General features: G+C 37.3%; 1 protein-coding gene and 1 non-coding gene across 3 annotated transcripts in view; one reads left to right on the top strand and one right to left on the bottom strand.

Annotated features, from left to right (window-relative positions):
- Positions 1-324: 324 nt before the first annotated feature.
- NR3C2 (nuclear receptor subfamily 3 group C member 2) overlaps positions 325-21345 on the bottom strand; it is a 401382-nt gene continuing 380361 nt past the window's right edge. For both annotated transcript variants that reach the window (XM_036763399.1, XM_036763398.1), the window contains exon 9: positions 325-2998. In XM_036763399.1, coding sequence (XP_036619294.1) covers positions 2843-2998 — 156 coding nt within the window. In that variant the 3' untranslated portion in view covers positions 325-2842. The remainder of the gene's footprint in view (positions 2999-21345) is intronic.
- TRNAV-UAC lies at positions 19416-19488 on the top strand. Its single transcript has one exon. It is a non-coding gene; the product is annotated as a tRNA-Val (tRNA).

Genomic DNA, 21345 nt, shown 5'->3' with positions numbered 1-21345 from the left:
TCCTTGAAGAACTGAAAAGGAGGGGTCTGGAGAGGATTCAGGTTAAGAGACGTATTTCTTGTCAGTCACAAGAGGTTTTGATTGAAAGCATTGTGGAACACTCAAAGGTGGCAGTGTGGGACCCCAAAAGCTCAGTTAAGGTAAGTGAATGGGTTACAACCACATCTTACTGCTTGGAAGATGGCAGTTTCCCACAATAGAAGATAGCACATGGCCTATCTCAGCTTGGGCATAACGCAGGAAATCTGAGAGTTGGAATTCTGCCAGATATTCTTTGTGTGTTTCCACAGACATCCAAATGAACTCTTTCAAAACAACAGGTGATTAAAGTAAAGGATTTATTGTAATCTGCTTACAGTCGTTTGCAAAGACAGACATATGTTTTTGCATAAAGATATAAATTGCTTTTTTTAAACTAATTTAGTGTGTTTTTTAATTCTATGAAGAAGTTTCAGTGAATTATGAATTGTACCAAACCAAGATTTTTAAGAGCAATATGGTACAAAAATAAGAGCAAACAGACAATTTGGACTGGGACAAGCATTCAACAGTGAGTTTAGAATATGGCTTTGCTGTTTAATCAAGCAAAGTTACCTGGAGACAGAAAAAGCCAGTAACTTTGTTAATACAAAAAGCTGATGCAGACTGTATTCATCCCAAACCTGGTTAAGTTGAAATTCCAATTCTGTAAAAATTAAGTCTGAACTAAAAAGCGGCATTTGTATCCATTTCTTTTCCAGAAACCCCCAGTCTGCATGCTGTGTATTTATCGCCTTCTGTGGGTGGCTTTCGTATTGCTGTGCATGTCAGTTTGTAGTTAAAGATCAGTTGATTAAATTAAATTCCTGAAGTTGCAAAGTATGTAAGAAGACCCCTTCCCTCTTGAGTACAGCGTTCATACGTTTCCCATTACATAAGGCAGGTGTCGTTTAAAAAGACCAGGGTCATGTTGTCATGGGTGAATGTGCTCCCATAAGCTTGTGCCTAATGGGCCTGCAGGGAAAGGGTGGTGAGAGTGGAATGCTGCATTCTAGGGGACCTGGGCTCCCTCCCTCAGTGTTAGCCGGGAGAATTTAGGGAAATGGATGTGATTTCCATGAGTGAGTACTTATGTTAATCATTACTCTTGGAAAGATTCCTTTGGCCTCTACTCTCAGCAGTTTATCTTGTGAAATCAGACTGTTAGCTCTGCCCCCAAACATGCTTAGTTATACTTCTAGGCTACGGAGAGACCTGAGCCTGAACCAGATGAATTGAGTTGAACTTTTGGTGTTATCATGTGTTGGTAGGAGCTGCAGTTTCGTTATAAAAGGCGTTAGAAGATTCTTATTTTGAAGATGTCAACCCCACCAGTAATCTGCCAGTCTCAGCCTTATGCCAATTCCAATCTGGTGAGATCCTCCCTCCCAGGAGCTATGCTCCCTTGACCTTCCCCTACACACCAGAAGCAGGAAGAGGAACCCATAAGAGGTTGCTTGCATTTTCTCCCAAAGAAAGAAGCATAAAATAGATGTAAAGCAACCTTTAAACGACTTCCCCCCCCCCTCCCAGCCCCAACATCACATGACTTACTTTTGCTTGTGGACGGGAGAAGAGGCAGATTGTCCCTACAGCTCTAAAGCTGCCAAGGCTGCTGAGCCCCCTGTTTGTTGTGTCTTGTTAAAGGAAACCTTCATGAAGCTGTAAACACAACTCAACAATGTTCCTTGGGGAAGGCGGAAGCTGGAGTCCTAAAGTGTACTCGGCTCACAGGTACTTGCAAGGGGCAGACAAAAGGGGAAACAGAATACAGGAGAATAGAAAGGCTTAAAGACAACTGAAAAACTGTGTGGTTATTTACAACAGACACTGTAAAATGGTAAATCTTCTAGGATGCTAAAAAAAGGCACAGCTTTCCCTTTCTTAAATACACTGTAAACGCTTCATTAGGCATGCAGAACATTTCACTTTACAAAAAAAAAATTACCTTGTTTGTTTAGACAAAGATAGTACTTAAATAGTCTCCAGCAAAATAGAATTCTTTCAAAAATACTTTCCCATTCATCCTATTAACCATTAAAGATTTTTTTTGTATGTGTCTCATTTACAAAAGTTCCTTACATCTTATTTCAGGTCCTTCACAATTTATACATACAGTAATATACAGTACAGCAAAAGACTGCGAAAAATTATTTGTAAAGCCAGCACAATAGATAATATAAATGGAAACTGAGGCATTTGTTTTAACATTTTATCCATTTAATTAAATAATAAATGGACACCGAAGGTGCGTCCACTAGTGATGGAGGATAACATGGGAGAACAAATGCCCCAGGTGGGGAGGCGATTATTCCACACCAAATGTTCCATTATTACACAAGAGGAGTCTGTATATATTTTTTCTCTTTTTTGTTTTTTTTAAATAAGAAAAGAATATTAATGCCCCATATTTGACTGTACGTTTTATGTGCAAACCAAGGGTAAGCTTTAAAAAGTTCATTAGTCCTTGAACCCTTTTACCACAAGCAAACAATACCAGAAACTACATGGCATATTTAAAACTTCCATCGGTTAAAATATCAAAATCAAAGAGTTATTGACTAGATATGGCTTTTCATCCAGAGGAACGGGATCATTTTCTAAGCACTGAGGGTAGGGAGAAGAGCTCTTAAATCATCCGGTTCTTGCCAAATCCATGTCGAACTGCTTTCCAGTCCCCAAACCCTTGACGTGATTTTTAAACTTGAAAAACTGCTGAACTGTGAATCATCGCATGTTAAAAATGTGATTTCTTGGGTCCTTCATGGGTGTGGAATAACACAGGGAAACTTAAGGCAAAGTTCTTCCATTAAGACATTTTCCATCACTTCCTGTGGAAGTACAGGGGCTTGGCATTCCCCGATTCCACCTTTGGTAGCTGGTCACTGATGATCTCCACCAGCATTGCTGGGAACTCCACTTTCAGGGCCTGTGACTCTCGGAAGGTATAGAAGCAGAACTCCAACAAGTCACTCACCAGCTACAATACAAAGACAAAGGGGAAAAGGAAGTGAGCCACACTTCAAGGTAAAATGCAAATGGATATCCAGGGATTTTATTATTTTTTTTAAGTATTACACAATTCTGCCTGATTAAATTTTACTAGTTTGTCCTTGGATGGAGGAAGGGGAAGAGGACACTCAGCAATCTTGTCATATGTTTGAAATGGAAAAAAAGGCTACAGTAGAGTATGATTAATTGAAATATAGATTAATAAAGTCAATAGTCACACAGCTATTATAAACTTTGAATTCAAATTTATAATGCAAAAATCATCATCTTTCTCAAAAATACTAAAGTGTAACAAGCTGTTTAAAACAAAAATACAACATAGATAATGTTAATTTGTGATTTTCTCAGTCACTATGCAGCTCGCAAGGGATCCCTTTATTTGAGTCTGACACCAATGCTATGTATCATCATCATGAGCCCTCTCTGGGTCTCAGTTTCCAAATCTATAAAATGAGGAGATGGGTTCTCATATCCTATGATGACACTCCCATAAAAGTCTAAAATTTCCTAGCACAAGTATTCTTTAAAGCATCTACTTTATGGCTCCAAGCTCTCTTTACTTTTGAGTTCTCAAACTGAAGTTTGGATTTGGAGCTGGGGACACAGGTTCATGTGTAACCTTGGGCCCCCCATGGAGCCTCTGTTTCTCCATTTAGAAAATGTTGGTGCTGATTTAATGATCTCCAAGGTTCCTTCCAGCTCTAATTTTATGATCCTATGAATCTACATGCAGATACGTGCTAGGGGTGTCACAAGTCCTTTTTCCCCGCAAAGGCTGATTCACAGGAAGTGGTTTCACTTGAACTCAGGCTTGGATCTGGTGTGTGTGAGAAATAATGGTCCAAGGAGTACTAAAGAGAGTAGTGCGGACAGAAAGTGATCTGTTCACAACCTGACTTAACCATGTCCAAAGGGCTAAACCATAAAGAATCTCCATTTCTGTAGGGAGACATACTAAAGTGACAGTGACAATATGCTCTGGCTGTTAAGAACCTCTTTAGTTTTGGGTTTCCCACTAACTGGCCTTTTGGCTAATGAACCATTCAAGCCATATTCCTTTCTTCTAGCTTCAAGGTTCCATTACCACTCTACGCTCCTGGTATCTAAGACCTTTTGGCTTAGGTTCCCCCCTCACCTCCCAAGAGGTCCTATAGAAAGCAATAAAATATAATAGCAACTTCTAGGAAGAATTTATCACCAAGTGGTACTGCCCTTCCGGTTCTCCCATACTTTCACTGCTAGATACAATTCAATAACTTGGGCTTTGGTCCTTCAAGGATTCAAGTTCCAGAAAATTATTTCTCCCGTCGGATTGCAGTACTAATTAGAGAAGGGCCGAATCCTGAGTCGATGATCTGTCAATCAGAAGAATCATCTGTGTGCATGACAGGCAGCCATGTGCCAAATCAGTCTGTCCCCTTAATAAGTTTATCATTTTAAGGAGACAGAATTGTTCATATACTGCTGCCCAGTATGACAAACATGACCTCTTTCTCCGAACACACATGGCTGAATTTAATTCCATCTCTATGATTTCTCAAGAGGTCTACTGACTTCCCTGTAACATGTAAATGAATATGTTTTGTACTCGTAAGATTCAATTTGGAAAAGCTCTTAAGCGAGATCATCTCCTTCATAGTTTCTGAAATTGTGTTCTGTGGAGCCAAGGGAATTCACAAAGCAGCCCAAAGGGACAGCATAAAGAAAAAGCTTACAATGTTCATACAGTCTAGAGAGGAAACAGCTTCTAGGTAGTTTTTGTACCAAAGCTTATTATGGACAATTGGGTAAAATCGGTTAAGTCTGAAGAGACAAATGTTAACAGTGTTAATAACCAAGGCTGGTGAAAAAAAAATCATTAATCCTAATTCAAGTACCAGATACGTAAGAAATGCAAATGGTGATCTCCCTGTTGAGTTCATGTCCAACGATGCTGGTGATGGGAAGGTAATGGGAAGGTAATAAAGTGCTCACTGCATGCTGGTCACTGTGCTAATAAGCACTTTACAAATCCTCACAAAGATCCTGAGTTGTTATCCATTTTTTACAGTTGTAGAAACTGAGGCAAAAGTTCAAGGGTTTTGCTCAAGGTTACACAGCTAGTAGGTATCTGAGGACAAATTTAAATTCAGGTCTTCTGATTCCAGGCCCAAAACTCTATCCCTTGCATTACCTAGCTGTTGATGTGCAGTTTATACTACCAAATTTTTTAAAAAAGACCATAATTCTAGAAGAATTACAAAATAACATAACACTGAATAATGGGGAAAAAACCCTGAAAAATTTTAAGTGATTTTCTGATGAACTGAAATAGCTCCCCCAAATATTTGGAGTCACACTTTGGCTGAAACAGAACTTTGTAATTTTGAAAGCATGCTTCTAAGAAAGTGGAGTCCTGAAGGTTTCAGTTCTCAACCAGGTCAAAGTTATGCATGTCTAGAGACTATCCCTGTAACTTCAATGAACTACCTCCAGAGAGGTGTCAGATTATTTTGTGGATGGCTCAACACATACATACTCTAATAGTGCATAAAAACTAAACAAGATTCAAATGTAACTGGGAAATGTTTCACAAAATGAATAAAAATACCATACAATATAGATAATGTTAGTTTGTGGTTTTTTTTTCTAAGTAAATAAGGGGCCTGCAGGGATCGGTTTATGTTTGAGTTGGACACCACAGATGATACAAGGTTCAAGTTGTTCTCTATTTGGCTCTAAAAGACATCATAAAGTCTGTCTGACAAGTCTCTCATTCTTTGGGTCTCACCAAAGAATAGTAATCCCACAAATAGGGCACACGGCAGCAGCAAGGACCCATCATAGCCTGACTCCTGTAGAGTGGCACCAGTGTGCTGATGGATATCGAGTGGGAAGCATCCTTTGTTACCAGAGAGCTGTTTGAACAGCTTTTTTGGCTCTTTAGGTTTGCCTGCGCTGTTTTACTGCCTTATCAATTTTGTAGAGTTCTTAATTGTCCTTCAGGATAGCTCCATTGCTTCCACTTCCGTACAAGTGGGGCATGGGAGAATGAAGTTCGGACTCAGAAGCCCAAAGCCTCTGCTCACGTTACCACGGTAAGTTGCCCCTTTAGCTTCCACTTCTATAAAATGGAGCTAACATTTGAACTCTCCATGTACAGAAAGTTGTATTATATAAATGTGAGCCATTTCTCAAGCAGGTCTTCCCCATGATCTGTCCCTCCTCCTCTCTACCACCCTCCCCACTCTCCACCACCACTCATCACACAGCACCTTGGGACATATTTCATGGTAGGAACCAGCTTTCCCCTGACTTCATAGTTACATCCAAGGGAGCTGCCTGAAGTGGAAAGAGGTTCAGTGACTCGGTCAAGGGCTGCACAACTAACATCTCCTGGATGGTCCTGACTCCTAGTGCAGGAATCTTTCCAGCATTATATCCTGCTTGTTGGATAGTAATTATGGTTTGAATTATTCTTTTATTTTTATTTGAATTTTTACTTCACTTATATAAGATTCATACTGGGATATTTTTCTCTCCCATCCGTTCCCTTCATACCCCAGCCACTCTAAATACAGATTATTGCAACAGAGGCCACCTCATAGGTTCCCTAGAGTCAATCTCTCCCTTTTCTAATCATTCCTCCAGAGAGCTACCAGAATGATATTCCTCAAGCACAAGTCTAACCATGTTGCTCCCTACTGCCTCTGGGACAAAATCCATACATCTCTGTTTGGGAATGAAAGTCCTTCACATGTTGGCTCCAGCCCACCTTTCCAGGCTACAGTCTAGCCCAAGTGACCTCCCTGCTGTTTCTCCTTCACCTCCAGCACCCTTCACGGTGCCTTGCCCAAAAGCCCCCCTCCACTAAAATAATTTTGAATTTATCTTGTATATAGCCTACATTTGCACATCTGTAAACAGTGGCCGTGTCATCTAACGGAAAGAGCATTTGTTTTTACGTCAGAAAACTTGGGTCCACATCCTAGCTTTGGCACTCATTTTTTTCTGGGCCTCAGCAGCCCCTTCCAGCTGTGAATCTATAATTCTGTTTTCCCAGGTTGCATCCCTGCAGTAGAATGTAAGTTTCCCAAGGACAAAGGTTCTCACTTTTGTATGTACAACCATAGCACATGTTATGTTTCTCATGCATGGCACATTTTATGTGCTTAATAAAAAACTTACTGATTTAAATTCTTAGATGCATTAAAGAAATCTGGGGAATTAAATGGATGTGTCTGCCTTAGTGGCATTAAGTAAATTTTCAAAAATACTTAATGTAAATAAACACTTTCCTCTGGCCCTTATTCAGGATTCTTCTTCAGTACTTTCATGGTATTAAACCTTGTCCATACTTAACTCCCATTTAACGTTTGTTCGTTTTCTGTCACCTCTTATATTTTGTCTGTCTTCCTCTTGCCTGATAACTTAAAGTGGGTATGCTTTGGCCACTCTTCAGATTTTAAAATTTCAAATCATCTTGTATTGTAGTGAGGAAGGAGCTGAGGCAGATGGTTCTAGTGCCCCCAACCAGAACTCTCACCCCATCTTCCTGCCACCTGGATGCCTTCAGTGCCATGAGGCAAATGGCGGCTGGGGGGTGGGGGGAAGGAGTCTGAAGCAACAGCATTGATTTCCGCAGTCCTTTACAGGCAGATACCAATTTGAGAAGGCAAACAGGAACACTAATTATAATCAGCAATGATACAGTATCATTAGACATCATAGAAAGATTTGAAAATGGAGATTTCTGTCTTCTAACTCTACGAAATGCATCTGTTTGAATCCAAGGGAAAGTTAGGCGCAGCACCATGCATGACTTATCCTGGCTGATGGGTGCCAGCTGGTGCTAAGTCAGAAGAGCACGGGCAAGGTCACAGTGTAGAGCAGTGGCACTTTGTATGTTCTAACAAATGAGAGTATCTAGGCTCTAATTAGTACATTTCCCCCACTGCAATTCACTGAATCATTGCTCCCGATGGCCATGCACAGCTGGCATCCCCCACCCTCCCGTCTGTGGATGCTGCTGCACTGAAGACACACTCGAGTCTAAATGATAAGCAGGGACCTCCAGGACCCACGCCTTGGTAGGATGCTGCCAAATGCCACAAATTTGGGGTGAGGGCTGCTATTTGCTTAACAGTTATGTTGTGCAATCATTTAGAGGATGACAGATCTTATTAAAGACTTATTAAAACAACTTCACTGAAGCCTGGCCACAAACGTTTGGTATGTTGTACTAATTTCTCTGAAATGATTTGCTGTTTCCAAAATCTGCCCATAATTAGGATTGATTCTTTGGGTAAGATGAATCAGAGGTGGGGAAAGGAAAAGATAGGGGGACAACTTTATTTTTAAAAGACCAGAAATTTTGCCAGATTTATTTTGGAGGGTTTGGAAGAGTTTCTAAAATAGTTCTAATATTCTCATTTTGCCAGATATGGCCTAATATTATTCATTCCCACTGGTCCACAAATAGCATTCTGAACATTTGAAAATGGCTTGCAGTAATTAGAGTTTTAATTAATAATCTCATTAATAATCTCAGAGCTCTAAAGCCCAATTTCATGTGGAAGTGTATTTGTCTTCTTGGAGAAGCTTGCTTGTCTGTACTAATGAACCAAGGAAGATCTGAGAGTCTCGTGAAAGCCTACAACCATATTTTGAGTTTCAACTATTATTTCCTTTAAACATTTGACCATAAAGATAACCTTGAACAAGAGGAATAAATTCTGGTTGCTCCTTACTGACTCTCTTCTCAACAGCCAAGGCCTGAATGGCATTTGACTGGGACCTATTCTTACAGTTGTAGACCTGACTGGCTTTTGTTTATAAGCATGCATTTTAGTGGGGCAGGGAGGTGGCACCATAGAGCCTGGAGTCAAGAAGACTCATCTTCCTGAGTTCAAATCTGGCCTCAGACACTCAATAGCTGTGTGACTCTGGGCAAGTCACTTAACCCTGTTTGCCTCAGTTTCCTCAGCTGTAAAATGAGCTGGAAAAGGAAATGGCAAACCACTCCAGTATCTCTGCAAAGAAAACCCCAAATGGGGTCACAAAGAGTTGGATACGACTGAAAACTGACTGAACAACAACATATATTTCATGAGACAAACTTAAGGTCTTCCTATTCCCAAAGATTGAGGAAAAAAAATGCAAGAGAAAAGTGCCGCTTACTAATAGAGATGATAAAGACATATGGAAAAATAAAGATGCTATGACATTTCTCAGCAACATATCCAAACCAGATTATAATAAACCTGACTGCCTTTAGTGAATAAGCTACATTTGGGAAATAGTTTCCTTTTAGAAACGTGCCTGAGTTTATCAATTTCCTTGCCTATGTTTAACGCAAGGATGAAATTACATTAATATAGTCACTGGGGTTTGGGGACCAAAGAAATGGCAAACTTGCCTTAATTCCTACTAATTCTTTAAACACACACACACACCCCAGGGAAGCATTATGTACCAAATAACATATAACACTGGAGCTGAATGCAGAGGACAAAAAAGAGAAAACCCCAGCTAGGTTAAGAAACAATGAAAAAAAAACCCCAATTCTTAAAAAATTCAGTCAGCATCCCTCATGCACTGTCCTCCACAGTCCTACCAAAGTGACCCAAAGATACTGAAGTGGAGGGAAATCTCTTGAAAGAAAAGCAAAAGGCAATTTTCTAAAAACATGATTTTGTATAGAAGCCAAAGCCATTGCTCAAAGCCCAGATGCACACAAACCATTCAAGGATCTCAGGTTCCCTGGAAGAATATGATAGATCAAATCTGAACACTGCAATGAAGGAAATAACACACACAAAAATAAAAAAGTACCTACTGAAAGAATCCAGATAGTCTTCAAAAAAGAGCAAAACAAAAATACTTCAAGGTACGATGGTTAAATTTAAAAATTCTAACAACAGCTAAATTCTACAAGTGGCCAAGAGAAATGCTTTCACATATATAAGAAAAGGAAATCTGAATAATGATATTATTTCATGTCTGCTAGATACCACAGAAGAGAATAAGGATTAGAAACAGCAAAGAAGTTCAAGCTGCAACTCAAAATGCAAGATTTGTTGTTTTTTTCTCCCCAAGAATGTTTTTACAAACATCTAAAACAACAGAAGCACAAGATGGGTAAATAAGTTTAATTGCCAAAGAAATAATAAATAATGAAATATATTACCCCATGTTTATTGGTTTCATATATATGCATATATATGCACACATAAAAAACTAAGAGGTGTGGGGTGGAATCAAGATGGAGAAGTGTAAAGTCACAACTTTAAAAACTCTCCTATAAAACGACCACAGAAAACACCAATCAGAATTATGAGCAGGAAAGCCAAGAACAAGTCACAGATAGTTATATATTGCAATCTCAGAGCAGCTTAGGAAGACATAAAGAGAAGTCTGAGGATACCGAGGTGGGAGCTGGCCAGAGAGTGGCATAGTGGAAGTGTTATCACTGCCCAGGGATGATAAGAGGGACTGAACACCTGATCTACAAGAGATTTCAGGGACTCTTCCTGGGTAAGGCACCGAGCACAAAGAAAGAGAGCAGTGAGTGATTAGACCTCTCCCTGAATCACAAACACTCTGGAGGCACCCAAAACCTACACCCCTCCAGATCAAGCTGTGAAAACAGAAAGACATTATAGAAGCTCAAGCCAAATAGCCCCTCCCTCCCCCACTGCTGATGTAACTGGAGCCCAACAGACACCAAAATTTGTGGGATTCAGCCAATGCTGGGGGAAATTTTATATCTCTGAACACTGACCTCAATCAAAGGAGAGATTAACAAATTGAAAGTTTTAAAAAATCACTGAATTAATGAATAAAATTTGGGATGGTTTTCTGAAAAAAAAAAACCCACAATAAAATAAACAATTAGCTAATTCGATTAAAAAGAAGAAAACAAAATTACCAATATTTAAAAATGAAGTGAGTAATGAACAAATGGAGATGAAATTAAAGCAATTTTTAGGAGCTGTTTTGCCCAATTTTATGCCAACAAAACTAACAGTCTAAATGTGGATGAATATTTACAAATATATAAATTGCCCAGATTAACAGATGAGGAAATAGAGAATATTGAAATAGCCCTATCTTAGAAAAGAAAATTGAATTGGCCATAAATGAGCTCCCTAAGGGAAATTAAAAAAACAAATAAAACCCAGAACGAGATTGATTTTACTAAACCAGGCAAATTTTACTAAACATTTAAACAGTTAATTCAAATACTATATAAACTAATTTGAAAAAATAGACAAGGAGACCTACCAAATTCCTTCTAAGACACAAATACAGTTTTGATACATAAACCAGAGACAGAAATAGAGAAATAAAACTATAGACCAATTTCTCTACTGAATTCTGATGCAAAAATTGCAAATTAAATACTAGCAAGGAGATGACAGCAATCTATTACAAAGATCATACACTAGGACCAGGCTGGATTTATACCAGGAATGCAGTGCTGGTTCAATATTAGGAAAACTCTAAGCATAAATGATCACATCAATAACAACAACAAATTCATATTATATCAATAGATGTAGAAAAAGCTTTTGACAAAATGCAATGCCCATTAAAACATTAGAAAGCATAGAGATAAATGGGCCTATTGAAAATTATAAATAGCATCTCTCTAAAACCAAGACAAAGCATTATCTAGAATGAGGATAAATTAGAAGCCTTTCCAATAAGATCTGGGGCAAAGCAAAGACATCTATTATTACCATTAGTAAGCAATACTGTACTAGAAATGCTAGCTATAGCAATAAGGCAAGAAAAAGAGATTGAAGGAATGAACAGAGGCAAAAATCTATTACTTTTTGCAGATGATATTATGGTTTACTTGGAGAAGCAATTAAAAATTAGTTGAAATAATAAACAACTTAGCAAATGTTCTGCATATAAAAGAAACCTATATAAGTTATCAGCATTTCTATATGTTACCAACAAAGCCCAGCAGGAAGAGAAAAATTTAAAATAACTATAGATGTGAGATTCTACCTATCAAGACATACACAGAAACCCTATGAACACAATTACAAAATAGTCTTTACACAAATAAAGACAGATCTACATAACGAAGAAATGTTAATTGATCAATGGGATAGATTAGGTACACCAAAGCAAACAGCCCAGTAACCCAGTAAACTTTGATAAACTAAAAGATCCAGCTACTGGGGCAAGAACTCACTATTTAACAAAAACTTTTGGGAAAAGTGAAAGGCACTCTGTCAGAAACAAGGCATAGACCAAAACATTTCACACCGTACACCAAGATAAGCTCAAAATGGGTACATGAGTTAGACATAAAGGGTGACGTAAGAAAATTGGAGGAGCATGCAAAAAATTATCTGTCAAGTTAGTGGGAAGAGGTCATGACCCAACGAGACAAAGAGGTAAAAGGGATATGTTTTATTTCAAATGAAAAAGTTTTTGTACAAACAAATCCAATATAGCCAAAATTAGAAAGAAAGCAGTAAACTGGGGGAAATTTTTACATCGTTTATCCAATAAAGGCCTCACTTCTCAAATATATAGGGAACTAAGCAAAATATATAAAAAGAGCTCTTTCCCAAAAGACAAATAGTCAAAGGCTATGAAAAGGCAGTTTTCATAAGAAAGAAATGCTCTAAATAACTCATAATTAGAGAAATACAAATTAAAACAACTCTAAGGTATCACCCATCAGACTGCCTACATTAAGAAAATTGGCAAATGCTAGATATGTGGAAAAAATATGCACACGAATGCAATGTTGGTGTAAAGATGGGAACTGATCCAACCGTTCTAGAGAAGAATCGGGAACTATGCCCAAAAAGCTATAAAACTGTATACCCTTTGACCCAGCATACTGCTACTAAGTCAGTACCCCAAGGAAAAAGACTCATATGTATAAACATATTTATAGCAGCTTATTTTTTGTGGTGGTAAAGACTTAGAAACTGAGGGGATGCTCATTAACTGGGGAATGGCTAAGCAAGTTATGGTATATTATTGTGATGTAATATTATTGTGCTGTAAGAAATGAATGAAAGAGATGATTTCAGAAAAACCCTGGAATGAGCTGATGGAAAGTGAAGTGAGGAAGAACTATGAGAACACTGTATAAAGTACCAGAAATAAGGTAATCAAATGTGAAATTCTTAGCACTTCTAACTGATCAATGCAATGATCCAAGACATCTCCAAAGGATTCAAGATAAAAAATGCTATCCACCTCCACACTGTGAACTGATTAACTCAGAGTACAGACTGAAGCACTTTTTTTCTCTTCCTTTATTTTTCTTGCTTTATTTATTTTTTTGCAACAAGACTCATGTGGGCATGTTTTGTATGACTTCATATGTAAAATGGGTATCACATTTCTTGTCTTCTCAATGAGTTGTGTGTGGGGGAAAGAATTTGGAACTAAAAATAAAAATAAAGAAAAAGTAATACTGATATATGGAGTAGATAAAACAAAAGAAAAAAGGGACCATCAAGAGAGAAAACACATACCCTCACACACAATGGATAATGTTGTAAACAGAATTTAAAGAAACAGAAGGTAAGATAGAGGAACGTAATTGAAGTATCCTGGACTAATTGCCACAATGCCCCAAGATGAATAAATGTAGTTTCTGAGTCAAAACTGTATTATAGGGATGCAAGTTATTTCTGTGCCCTTTTAAAGCCCATGGATAAGAAGAATAACCACAGGAGTACAAGGCGGAGAAACAGGTTTTGTGATTTTGTACATAGTAATTTCAATCTGGAGACATTTCTTCAATCAGCATCATTTCCTTCAAGAATTGTTACTTTTAGAACAGGGCAAAACATAAAAAAGGGATGAAAGATCTCTAAAGGAAATGATAGAGAAATCAATTAGAAAAGTCATCTTATACCTAGTACTTCAGAAGGTTTAACTCTGAGGAAAACAAAAAAGATTTCCAAAAGGAATAAACAAGGATACAGACTACAAATTAGAAAAGAGAATTTCAGAATAGACAGTAATGGAAGAGAATTAATGAAGAGAACAAAGCAAAGTAATTTTTTATATTAAAAAGGGACAGGAAAACTATATCCAAAAAGTCAATAAAACAGGCATGCCCTTTGACTCGGTAATAATACTAGTAGGCCTATACCCCAAAGGGATCAAGAAAGGTGGGAAGGACCTATATGCAAAAAATATTTATAGTGGCACTTTTTTTTGCAAAGAACTAGAAACGAAGGGATACCTATCAATCTGGAGAATGGCTAAATAAATTACAGGTAAAAGAAGGTAATGGAATATATTGGGCTCTATGAAATGGCAAAAGGGATGGATTCGGAGAATCTTGGAAAAATATGCAGGAAATAATCCTAAGTGAAGTAAGCAAAACCAGGAGGGCATTTATACAATAGACATAACACTGTAAAGAAACATCAGGAAGAAAGGGATGGTAAAAATGATTCCAGGAAAAAAGAGGTTTGTGATTTTATATGCATCTTTTTATATGGAAATGTTCACATTTGTGTTTATCAAATTCAGAGCCAAAAAATAAAAATTATTTCTATAAGAGACAAACATAACAAATATAAGAAATTGGAGGGGAGGGGAAGAGGAAGCATTTTGAACTAACCGTTTAACTGAGAGGAGGGGTAAAAAGTAAAGAATAATTAAATAAGTAAATAAAAGAAAGAAAAATAAATCATTAATTTAAACAATGCTCTAGAACTAAGGAAAAGGTTGACAAATGGGAGTGGAGAGCAAAGAGCAAAAGAGAGCCTGTAGGAATGGGTTGCATCAAAGTAATTTAAGCAAATTCTTATCCCTAAAAGGATCAGATGAATCAGCTGATATGATTTTTTCTCTTTCTACTATCTTTTATTTTCTTTCACTTGCAGATTAAAAAAATACAACGTGTGAATTGATGTAGCTTATTCCTTCAAAGTATTCTTAAATTCTAGTACTCTTTAAGGATAAAAGAGGAAGGAAACTGAAACAAACTCAACTAAAAAAAGAACACTAGAGACACAGATGGAGAGAAAAACAAATCTACCTCTCATAATTTTAAATGTGAAAGAACTAAACAGAAAAGAATCTGAAAACCCACAATCACTTATTTACAAAAACAAAAATACCACATCTAAAAAGCAAAGACTCAAAATGGACAAAATGACAAAAAGACTCAATTGACTAAAAATGACAAGCTGGAACACAAAATTTGCTATGCATAACGATAAAATTAAAAAAAAAACAACAACCCAGGAATAGTAACCGTGTTATCAAAACAAAGCAAAAATAAGCACAGTAACAAGAGACAAACTAGGAAATTAGATTATGTGCAAAAAATAAACAATGAACCAATATCAAAAATATATGGCACAGCACCTAAATTTATAAAGGAAAATTTAACAGAAATGTAAAACAGATAGGTAGTAACATAGATAATATTAGCAGACTTTAAAATTCTTCTCAGATATGGACGAATCTAACAGGTAAATATGAAAGAAAATACAGAACTGAATAAACTTGGAGAAGTAAGAGCTACAATTTACGGCATTTTTTGAGGGGACCATTAGACAATATCCATATTTCTAGGCTTTATTTGGCACTTTCACAAAAAGAAATCACATTTTATGGCACAGAGAATTTGCAAATAAATTTGAAAGAAGAGAAATACTGAACATTCTTTACAGATCATAACATAATAAAACTAGTAATCCATACTGGACACACAAGCAAAAGAAACACATATAAATGGTGACTTAATAATGAAATCCTAAATAATCACAGAAATACTAACTAGCTATGTGAAAGACAACAAAGATAGACACATAAAAGGAAGTCACATTTGAAACTGCTCAAAAATACATAAAATATCCAAGACTATATCCACAAAAGCTCACTCAATACTCACTGCCTGGTAAAAAATGCTTTTTAAAGAAATAAGGAAAAAAGTTAAATAAGTGAAGAGAAATTCAGAACTAACAGCTGGAATATGTCAATATCAAAAAACAGCAATACCACTATTAACTAGTACTAACTACCAAAGTTAATTTGCAGCTTTAATGCTATGTATTGATCAGACTATTGAAGTGACAACTTTACAGAACCAAGCAAAACAAAATTAAATTAGAAGGACAAAAGTTCTAGAAAATCAAGGTAATAATAAAAAAGGTATTAATGAAACAGAAATAGTACTTCTAGACCTTAAACTCTGTCATAAAGTAGTAATCATCTAAGCCAACTGTTATTGGATAAAAAATTAAAATAAAGATCATTGGAAGAGAGTACATACACAATGAAGAATCAGAAGTAACTGAACACTCTATAATCCAAATTTGATAAACCCTAAAACATAAATTGCTTAGGATGAGCAATTGACAAAATGACTGGGAAAAGTGGAAACATTCTGACAGAAATTAGGTTTAGAGTAGTATCTTATGCCAGATAGTACAATAAATAAAAAGTGACCTAAATATTGAAGCTCATTCTATACAAATTTAAAAGAGAGGATCATATGCATTTCACAGCTAGTAACAAAGGGTGAATTCTTAAATTAGACAGGTGATTATAAAAGTTAAGGTAGATAACAGTGATTACATGGAATTAAAAAGCTTTTGCAGAAACAAAATAATGCAACAAGGATAAGAAAGGAATTGGTCAATTGGGAAAAAAATCTTTGTATCATATATTTCTAATAATGGCTTGATATCTAAAGTATATATGGAAAGAATAGAAATATATGACCAACATTTTCTGATAAGTGTTTAAAGATATAAACAACCAGTTCTCAAAAGAATTGCAAAATATTTAATAGTCTTATGAAAAGATATCCAATTGACTCATAATACAAGAAATGCAAATCAAAACATCCCTGAAGTTTCACCTTACACCCAGGAAATTGGCAAAGATGATAAAAGAAGAGAACAGTTAATGTTGGAAGGGTTGTGGAAATGTCGATGGAGCTGCACATTGGTTCAACCATTCTGAAAAGCAATCGGTAATTATGTGAAAAGAGTGACTAAAATTTCCACACCTTTTGACTGAAGATTCCACTGCTAGGCTCCCTATACACCAAAATATTTATAGTAAATTTTTTTTGGAGGGAGGTGGCAGCAAGGAACTAGAAACAAAGTAGATGACCACTAATTGGGAAATGGCTAAACAAACTGTGGTACGTGAAAATGAAGGAGTTATTACTGTGCTGTATGAAACAATAAATATGATGAATACAGAGAAGCAGGAAAAGACTTCTATGAACTGATGCAAAATACAGTATGCAGAACCCAGAAAACAACATATAAATGTATATATCTATATATGCATGTAACATATGTATTCATCTATATGTATATACACACATTATGTATACACACACATCATAACAATATTGATGGGAAAAAACCAACAAAACAATAAAAAATGAATAGTCTCAAAGAAGATATATGACAACACATCTGTAGAGATTGTAGACTATGGGTTCACTACTGCATATGTAACATCAGACTTGTTTGATTAGGTAATTACTTTTGCTGATTCTTCTTCTTTCACTTTTTATTGATTATAACATACTTTTCTAGGAGGAGGCAAAACGGGGACATTGTGGAAAATGTCAGTGATGTAAAAACAAAAGATGCTGATAAAATTTATTATGAAAAAGTCATTTGTGTTATAGCGAAAAGCACAATGGATTGGGGTCAGAGGACCTGGGTTTAACCCCTACCTCTGCCACTGTGCAACCTTGGCCAAAGCCAATTCACTTCTCTCAGCCTCTGTTTCCTCATATGTAATATGAAGGTGTTAGACTTTGTGACCTCTGATGGCCCTTCCAACTCTAAATCTGTGTTCCTAGGATCTCAATACTGTCTTGGTTGTTAACATACTATCAAAGTGAAAACACCTATCCTTACTTCATTGGATAATCAGTAAACTGTAAAAGTGGAAGGCTAAAAATACCATCAGACAAAGTTACACTTTTATATCAGTTTGCTTAACTATTCTTGGGAAATATTCTTTTTAGGGAAGTTTATTGAAATGTTTGTTGGGAAATGTCCATTGTGTCAAAATAAAATATATAAATAAATAAAACCCAAAACAAACAACACTTACTTTCCTGTAATGTGACAGACTGACTTTCCCTAGTATGGGGCTCAGACATTTAGTCAATTAAAGATCATGTGGGATGACATAATTGAAGTCTGACCACAAGTTTTTGAAAATTATTTCTCAAAAGTTATTTGTTGAGCTCTCAAATTTCATAACCAGAACAGTCCCTCTTCATATCTAGTCCAGCCTACGAAAGGCACCAGAGATGGCACAAACCTTCAGTGTAAAGAACAAGGTCATGCCTAGGAAACAGAACAGCTTCAGTGCAGCTTTTAAGAAGGGTCTGGAATTGATAGGACTCGCCAGCTAATTGGATAAAGGAGAGAAGACAGTCAAAAAAGATCCCATTTCAAATATGCCTGGTTGGGAATATGACAATACTATCAACAGAAATAGAAAACTTAACTTTGGTTTTTGGCACTAAGTTGAAGAATTCAGTTTTCAACTTAGTTTTAGGTGCTGGAAGGACAACCAGCTACAGATGTCCAGATGCAGGACTGAAACTCGGGGGAGAATATACGGATTTTGGAATCACTTGACATGAAACAGAACGTATGCTCCTTGAGAACAGGGGACTATTTGGTCTTTGTGTCCTCAATGCCTAGCATAGTGACTGGCACATCACTGGTGCTTAATAAACACTTATTGATTGACCTGAGCTGTGACGACAAGGGAAGCTCTGGGAGTGGATGAGATAACCAAGGGAAAGTGAATGTGTTGGAAAGGTGAGGCCAAAGCCTTGGGGAACACCTACAACGTTTGGTGCTAGGCCACAGGACAACAAAGCAAAACAAAAAAAACCCCAAGAACAATAGCAATTAACCCTCAGGGAGCAAAAATTCTAATAGGAAAGACAATATGGATGAATAATGGGGGGGGGGGTATATGATACATGCAAGGCAACCTTAGAGAGGGAGGCACTATAGTTTGAGAACTAGGAAAAGCTTCTTGCAGAAGATGGCACTCGAGCTGTATTCAAGGAAACCAGAGAGTCCTTGAAGCTGTGTTTGTTCTTTGTTCTTGAAGAGGACAATGACATCACGGGAATGATGACATGACTTGCAGCTGACTTTGATTTGAGTGAGGGAGGGCTGTGCAAGGTCACCAGCCTCACTTTTTCCTCCAGAGGCATCTGGGTCCAGTGGCCTGATATTCACCAGGACAACTGGAGATGGCCCAGGATGCACTGGGAGATCCTGGCCCTTTTAGGCTAAGGTCTTTTCATGTACTCACTTTGAGGGAGGTAATGCTCATTCAGTGAATAGGCCTCTTAAGAAGTGAGTCAAGGGATGGGCCAGGTTGTGTTTGTGCTTGGTTTTATGGTGTAGTGGTTATCATGTCTGCTTTACATGCAGAAGGCCCTGGGTTCAACCCCCAGTGAAACCAGAGAGCAGAAGGCACAATAGAAAGAGTACTGGGCTATCCCCTTAAAGCAGGGATAAGGAGAGACAGTACCATTCCAGTCTGTTTAAGGATATCTATGGGAAAAGCATGGGGATGGAGCACCCTAAGTGACGAACAATGATGGATGAATATGGAAGGCTTCCCCTTCTCTGCCTCACATAGCCACCATCTTAATTCAGACTTTTACTTCCTAACTGATCTCCCTGCCCTCAGCCTCTTCCTCTCGAGGCTATCCTTCACAAAATTCTCAAAATAACCATCTTGATGTTCATATATCATCAGGATACTAACCTTTGGAGGTTCGCCATTTCCATCATTAATTTATCAAGAATGTTCAGATCAATCAATCAATTTTCAAGAGGACTAGAAAAGGCAGAAGTGGTCAGGTTATAAAGAGCTTTAAATATCTACCAGAGGATATCATTTTTGATCCTAGATTAATAGCAAGGCCGTAGAGTTTACTAAGTAGGAGATGCGACATAGGCAGATCTAGGCTTTGGGAAGCTCACTTTGGCAGTTGTGTGGAAGACAGACTGGGGAGAGGTGAGGCTGAGAGATCATGGACGAGGATACTTAAATAGCCCAAGTGACGAGGGCCTATACTAGGGTGGTGGCTGTGTCAGTAGAGAAGGGAATGTGTATGAGAAGTGTTATGGAGACAGAAAAGACAAGATTAATGTTGGGTTACCACTGTGAGATTTATTTATGAATCAGACTTCTCGTGCAGGCATATTTCTTAAGAAAATTTAAATGATATCAATCAATTACTGCAATGAGGAAGCCAAGCCTAGGAATCACTCAGCCAGCAAATTCTTATCCTCCTTGCCAAGCACTGGTATGTGGCAACCAAAAGCAACGCTGTTTTAGAATATAATGTTGTTTGTAAAATCTTGCAAAGAAGGATGGTGAAAGATTATAGGCGGCATTGACCTCTGAAAAGAGAAGGAAGCAGTAGAAGGAAACATGTTCACAGCTTAGTAAAATACCCCATGAAGTCAGATCATCCTGAATATATTTAAAGATGAAACTGAAAGGACAACAAAGAGATGGAAAGCAGTAAAAATAGGCGAAGATTTCTACAACAAAATCGTATCTCCATCAATCCCAGGAAGCCATCCCATTTGGACTCTGATACCTTTCTCCAAATGCTGCATGGGAAAATACAAATGGCCTTTAAGAAAAAGAAAACGTGGAAAAAAAGCAGACAGATTAGATCAAGTACCCCAAAAGAAAGCTGTGTGCTGGAGGGGGGACAAGTGTACGTCATAGAAGCACTGATTCTCAAGATATCTGAAAGAGGGCAGGCTCATCAAAGGCTCAGAAAACAAAAAGTGTTTATTAATACTTATTAATTTATCAATTATTAATCCATATTAATTATTAATTAATACTCCCCCCAATAAGCAAGAGAAAGTAACTACTAACCCATAAGCCTATTGGATAAAATTCTTCTTGTGTATCTCTATATATTTTCCAGGAGAAACCTATCCACATGAATCAAGAGCATCCAAAATTATGTATGAGAAGGGACAAGCACGCTTTCACAAAGTATTTCCTATAGCAAATATGTTTACAGTCACACAACTGATTGAAAGATTTAGAGAAATGTAAGAGCCCACTGTTCTTATCGACTACAGAAAAAGCGGTTGACTTGTAGAGCAACCTGCCATCTTTTTATTTCCTCCAACAAAGCATCCCCATGAATGTGTCAAAATCACACAAGATTCTCTAAATAGTGTAACCACGGAAATTGTCTGATAACTCTCTAATAATCAGTTTTAAATGAAGTATAAAATAACTCGGAGGCATAAACTCACCAAAGGTGTTTGCCTGTGTCAT

Source organism: Trichosurus vulpecula, chromosome 6 (genome assembly GCF_011100635.1).
Source record: "Trichosurus vulpecula isolate mTriVul1 chromosome 6, mTriVul1.pri, whole genome shotgun sequence".
Taxonomy (NCBI): domain Eukaryota; kingdom Metazoa; phylum Chordata; class Mammalia; order Diprotodontia; family Phalangeridae; genus Trichosurus; species Trichosurus vulpecula.
Note: the sequence above shows the minus strand (reverse complement) of the source record. Positions and strands in the feature narration are given on the sequence as shown.